Genomic DNA, 6,324 nt, shown 5'->3' with positions numbered 1-6,324 from the left:
GGGCGTGAGGCGGGGAGGGCGGCGCCGCCCTGCGTGCAGGGCCCTGAGCAAAGGCTGGGGTTTTTTGGTTTTTTTCCCCTCTTCTGGAGGAAAAACCCACCGTGTGCTGGGCCGTCCCTTAGAAACGTTGCTTGACTGCACTACGATGCCAGTTTGCTGGAGACGCAGACAACTCCGCGTTCTTGTACTTTGGCTGAAGTGTTTTTGTAACAGCCTGGTGAAAAGGGGATCCTAGTAGAGAAGATGTTGCTTAAAACTGTGCTCGCTATTGTCTATTGTACAAGTTCTTGGTAAGAACCCAGAAGTTGCCTTGAGAACCAGCTAAAACCGAGCCTGTAGTTTGGACAAGAGCCAAGGAGCAACTGAGCCTGCGCAAGAACAAGGGATTAGTAGTGGTGATGAAGAGGAGTCATCGGCCTTCATCCCCCACGACCCCCACGACCCCCACCAGGAGACACTGTGCAAGCGCAGTCGGGAGGAGTTTATGGAAACGACTTCTTGGGGCTAATTTTAATACGAAGCGGGGACAAGTCATGCATATGTATAGGCGTATTTGGGAATCTTATGTATATGTAACACTTTGTAGTATAACTTCAAGGCAAGCTACCACACACGCGTGCACGACTTTGGTGGGACTACCCCCCGGTGCTGCCCAGCGCTGAATAAACATACCTACTTTATACTTTACAGTCTTACAGACTGTGGAGTCCGTTTTCCGCCCGTCACTGGTGCGTTGTTTCAAGCATTGCTTGGGAGCCGATCTAAAGCAGGCGTCCAACGCCCATCCTTGCCCCAGCATCCACCGAGAGGGAGGACCTCTGCGCCTGGACCCGGCACCGTGGGGTGAGGCCTCACCAAACGGCAGAAAGGCTTTTGCTGTGATGAACCACAGGGCCCTCGGCCTCATCTGGCTGCTCTGAAGTCTCCTCTGAAGCCTTTCAGGGCCTCAAGTTCAGTGCATAGACCCGTCACCCGTTTCAGAATACTTAACGCGGGTGGTAACAACTTACATTACAGGGATTATATACCAGTTTATTCTCTCCTTTTTGCAACGACGGCGAGAGCTCATCGTTTAAGATGAGCTCTGGCTAAGAGAAACAGTGCGGGCAGGTTTGTCTGCAGTAAACACAGCTTTTCCCAGCTCTGTAGAGTTCAAAACCGGCTGTACTGGCGTCAGAGTCCTGGAGGCTAAGCTTGGTAGCTGGCATCAGCAGTGAAAGCGCCGGTGTGTGCTGTTCCCTGGGTAAATAACAACTGCGCTGTGGACTTTTGACTGTCAGGAGCCAGAGGAATATCCCCTGCTCACTGCATACAGGCCCCCTGAAGAACAATCAGTTCTCTAGCTAGCACTATGCTAGGCTAGATTCAAAGAAAACTGGAGGTGGAAAACCCCACATCCTACATAAAAACGCAAGGTAGGCTGCTGAATATCAGTTTTGGTCATGCTGAAGGTACTAAAGGTGTTCAGAAAACCGTAAGAGGGCATGGCTAATAAAATCTTTAATTTCAGCAGCATTTCTGTATCTCACCTCATTGCTGCCTGATTCTATACCAGTTATCTTTAAAATCCATGCCATTCAGCACTATACATCAACTTCATGCATGTACACATAATCTGCACCTACCTATATTTCCGTATTTCATTTTAATCTCATGCATGTTATTGGTGTCTGCTTTAAAGTAAAGTTCTAGATTTGTTCTTTATAAAATAAAGTGTGCAATTACTCATATGTGTTTCCTAGCTTGGATGTATGAATGTTCTGGGTTGGAAGGGACCCCTAAAGGCCATCTAGTCCAACCCCCCTGCAGTGAGCAGGGACACCGTTAACTAGATCAGGTTGCTCAGAGCCCCATCCAACCTGGCCTTGAATGTTTCCAGGGATGGGGCCTCCACTACCTCTCTGGGCAACCTGTTCCAGTGTTTCACCACCCTCATTGTGAAGAATTTCTTCCTTAGGTCTAGTCTAAACCTACGCTGCTTCAGTTTAAACCATTACCCCTTGTCCTGTCACAGCTGGCCCTACTAAAAAGATTTTCCCCATCTTTCCTATAGCCCCCCTTCAAGTACTGAAAGGCCGCAATCAGGTCTCCCCGCAGCCTTCTCTTCTCCAGGCTGAACAACCCCAACTCCCTCAGCCTGTCCTCATAGGAGAGGTGCTCCAGCCCTCGGATCATTTTTGTGGCCCTCCTCTGGACCCGCTCCAACACTTCCATGTCCTTCTTGTGCTGAGGGCTCCAGAGCTGGACGCAGTACTCCAGGTGAGGTCTCACCAACTCCAGGTGAAGTCTCACCTACTCGAGAGGTATGAGAGATGCCAGCTCTTTCATCTGTTTAAAAAGGTATGTCTTTCTGTGGAATATAGCTGTAATTCCTAGTTTTAGAGATTCTGATAAGTACCTCTGGAAGTGCTTTATGAAATAAGGGCAGCACACTTTATTCCTTCTATGAAACTGGGATGCAGAGAAGTGAAATGACGTAATGAAGGTGCCGTAACTGCTCGTTAGCCAAACTAGAAATACAGTATGAACTGGTTCTTAGTCCTGGCTCAGCATATGTTTGCAGTTTGGACTATTAAGTCTCCATTCAGGCACTGCTGTCGTAGCTGAAGGTGTAGGGTCAAATGGGTCAAATGACTAAGATGGCAAAGCTATTGATTATTTTTTTTCTCATTTTAGTAGCATTTTTGTATCTCACTTCATTGCATCCCGTAGGAAACTTTTGCAGCACAGTACTCTCTTTCTTCTTCTCATACAACCTAAGTTATGTCGTGAACCGTATTTTAACACAGAAAACAAACGACTAACACATTTTTGAATAAATATACCTGAGCTAAAAAAGCTCACGTCAGCAATTTCTGAGTCAGCAGCCATCTCGTTTACTACCCAGAAACATGTCAAAGCGCCCTTTATAAACCCACAGAGCTGGTCTGCATCTTTGTCCACGAGCAGGCTTAGAGGAAAGATTGAGACTGGCTACAGAAGACCAACTTCTGGAGTTGACAGGATTCCTAAATTTTTCTCATTTCTCTGGGTATTTTCTTTTGATTAGTGAGAACCAAACATTTTCCTGAAGCAATGAAGACGACCCTCGGTGATTTCCCATTACAAAAGAGTACCCTCTCCATCTCTGCCCTTGCAAGCGACAGGATGGAAGGAGCAGAGGAGAAAGGGGAAAACAAACCCTGCTGCTGCAGCCAAAAGTTGGGCTTTTGAACAGCTAGTTTGGTTTTGAACATCTGCATGAGTCGTCACACTCTTAACAGTCATGGCAACGAGGCTGTCCAAGCTGAAGTAACAGCTCCTATCTCACAAAAATGGGATTCGCTGGATGGTGCTTACACCCTCGGCTGCGCATCTGCCAGCCGATATACTGGCAATATGCCGTTCAAAAGTTATGGTTATATATATGGATCGCAGTAGACAAAACTACACAGCTGGCAGTTTTACTGCTCACGGGCTTTTTTTATACTCACGCTGGCGTATGATAGCTGTTGAGTCAGCTGGATGCACGCTGAGAAATACAAACATTACCCAAAGTCATACTGAAGCCAGTCTGAAAGACAGAAGTTCTGTTTAACATCCTTATCAATGATCTGGATTGAGGGGATCGAGTGCACCCTCAGTAAGTTTGCAGATGACACCAAATTGGGCGGGAGGGTTGATCTGCTCGAGGGGAGGAGGGCTCTGCAAGGGGACCTGGACAGGCTGGATCGATGGGCTGAGGTCAACTATACAAGGTTTAACAAGGCCAAGTGCCAGGTCCTGCATTTGGGTCACAACAACCCCATGCAACACTACAGGCTCGGGGAAGAGTGGCTGGAAAGCTGCCTGGCAGAAAAGGACCTGGGGGTGCTGGTTAACACGAAGGACACTGAGGCACTGGAGTGTGTCCAGAGAAGGGCAATGAAGCTGGTGAGGGTTCTAGAGCACAAGTGTTATGAGGAGCAGCTGAGGGAACTGGGGTTGTTCAGCCTGGAGAAGAGGAGGCTGAGGGGAAACCTTATCACCCTCTACAACTGCCTGAAAGGAGGCTGTAGTGAGGTGGGGGTTGGTCTCTTCTCCCTGGTAACAGGTGATAGGATGAGAGGAAATGGCCTCAGGTTGCACCAGGGGAGGCTTAGGTGGGACATCAGGAAAAATTTCTTCCCTGAAAGGGTTGTCAAGCATTGGAACGGGCTGCCCAGGGAAGTGGTGGAGTCCCCATCCCTGGAGGTATTTTAAAGACGGGTAGACAAAGTGCTTAGGGACAAGGTTTAGTGGTGGGATGGCAGTGTTAGGTTAACGGCTGGATTTGATGATCTTCAAGGTCTTTTCCAACCTAAATGATTCTAGGATTCTACAATTCTAAGTTCATCAATCTGAGGTCCACCCTCCCCACCTTTGAGGGGTATGAAAGAAATCTTGAGAAAAAGAGCCAGATACAGGACTCCTCTGCACTCGTACTCTGCTGCTCTGCCTGAGATGCAACCTGAACTGTGAGTTGGGGTGGGAGATGGCCATGTCTTTTTCTACGGGAAAGGAGAAAGGCTGGGATTTGTGACTGTGTAAGGCAGGGCTAAGGGTTCCCCTCAGGTCCTCCTCAACCCTGAGAGCTAGGGCTGTGCTCAGGGCCAGACGTGCAGTTCAGTAAGCTTTTGGGACTGCAGGGCAGCCCTTGCTTTGTCTGGCAGCTTAGGGGGCAGGTGAGGGAAATTATTTATTTCCAAGCTGGAATTCCAGAGGGGCTCTGCTGAAGCCTGAGGGATAGGAGGAGGGCTGGGATAAGGATGCAGATTAAGTTGTTCATGAGTTTTTTGCTGAGAAGGACTCCCTGGGATCTGCTGCAGGGTAGGGATAAGTGAGTTGATGAGTCACCTGGACGCAGTCTGTGAAATACAAAGAGCTATCCAAGTCAAATTTAAGCTAATCTGAGAATTTGTTGTTAGGCAACCAAGGCCCTTCAGAGCAGGATTTCCACTAGGGAAAACATCTTTCTCAAGTCCCGAGTAGCAGGAGAAGGGTTGGGGTCCAGGATAGAGATGTAATTCAATGAGTACTGATGTACTGAAGGGCACAGCAGGTCAAGGCCCAGGGCGCGCCGTGCCCTTCAGGTTGTGTAGCTGGTTGCTCAAGGTCTGCTAAGAACTGTTGTGAAGACAGCCAGAAGCTGCTCCTGCCTATGCTCTCCCAAACAGCTCTGCCAAGACACCCCAGTGGGAGCTCCCTGCTCCTTTCCTGGGGAGCTGCTTTTAAGCTGAGGCTCTTGCCTCTCACCTGAGCTACACTGCAGCCATGCCTGAGCCCAGCCCTGTGCCCCATTGATGCAGACCCCAGCCCATGCATCTGTCTTCCCAGCTTGACCTTGGATCTGCCTCATCACCGTGGACTCGCCTAGTGATCGGACTCTTGGTGGGACCTCACTGCTATCACCAGAGCTGCCCTGCTCACCTTGCTTGGGGTGGGTGGGAGTGGGCCAGGCTGGTGAGGTGCCTGCCTGTTGTTATGCTTGGCTCCCCTTAGGGAGCAACCAGCCCTCGCTGTGCCCTGGCACCCTGACTCTGATGCTGCCACACAGCAGAGCAGTGAATTCTCTTCTCCACTTCAAATACGTCTTTATCTGAAGTCAGATGGCAGCTTTTGTCATTTACGCTAGCTCTAGGGGTGTCAGAGCACAGCAGGAGTAGGGCTGCTTTGCACAGGAGGACAAGCCAGGAGCAGATGTGACCATGGTGCAGGCAAGGACAGTGACCTCAATGACTATGGTGCAGTCCTGAAGTCCCTGAATGAGAACAGGTATGTTCTTGTGGCTGGATCCAGCAACAGCTCCAGACACAGCAAGGTAGACTGAAGCCCAGGGTCCAGCCAAGACACAGGACTACCTATATGTCCCAGGTCCATCCAGGAGGCAGGACTGAAGATGAGGCTACCTGTAGTAGAGGTTCAGTCTGTGCAGGAAGAACAGCCCCGTATGTCAGGACAACAGGAGACAGGACCAGACATGCACACCTACAGCATAGCTCAGGTCAGCTCTGGATGTCCAGGACTGAGTTTACATGGAGCCCCATGGGTCGGCTGGCCAGAGGGTGTGTGGGTGGAGGCCCCAGATGAGGCTGGCCAAAGTAATTAAGGGCTATAATGCTCTCAGGGCCCTGACAGCAGCTTCTCCTCCCATCAAGTTGAGTCCTCACACCTTAAAAAGATCTGGCTTCAGAGGTGTACTGCTTGTGACATGCTGGAACGTGTCCAGAAGAGAGCAACCAAGCTGGTGAGGGGTCTGGAACACAAGTCATACGAGGAGCGGCTGAGGGAACTGGGGTTATTTAGTCTGGAGGAGGCTGAGGGGAG

General features: G+C 49.8%; 2 protein-coding genes across 2 annotated transcripts in view; one reads left to right on the top strand and one right to left on the bottom strand.

The window, feature by feature from the left end:
• The window catches only part of CLN5 (CLN5 intracellular trafficking protein), a 14,879-nt gene extending 13,972 nt beyond the window's left edge, over window positions 1-907 (bottom strand). Inside the window, exon 1 of the mRNA XM_035895201.1 lies at window positions 677-907. Coding sequence (XP_035751094.1) covers window positions 677-907 — 231 coding nt within the window. The remainder of the gene's footprint in view (window positions 1-676) is intronic.
• Window positions 908-4,845: 3,938 nt separating this feature from the next.
• The window catches only part of LOC104127056 (glutamine amidotransferase-like class 1 domain-containing protein 3A, mitochondrial), an 8,850-nt gene continuing 7,371 nt past the window's right edge, over window positions 4,846-6,324 (top strand). The window contains exons 1-2 of the mRNA XM_035895200.1: window positions 4,846-4,901; window positions 5,872-6,001. Of these exons, the coding sequence (XP_035751093.1) occupies window positions 4,846-4,901; window positions 5,872-6,001 (186 nt within the window). The remainder of the gene's footprint in view (window positions 4,902-5,871; window positions 6,002-6,324) is intronic.

The sequence above is a fragment of the Egretta garzetta genome, unplaced genomic scaffold (genome assembly GCF_000687185.1).
Source record: "Egretta garzetta isolate BGI_Z169 unplaced genomic scaffold, ASM68718v1 scaffold335, whole genome shotgun sequence".
Lineage (NCBI taxonomy): Eukaryota > Metazoa > Chordata > Aves > Pelecaniformes > Ardeidae > Egretta > Egretta garzetta.
This window is presented reverse-complemented; position numbering and strand designations above follow the sequence as displayed.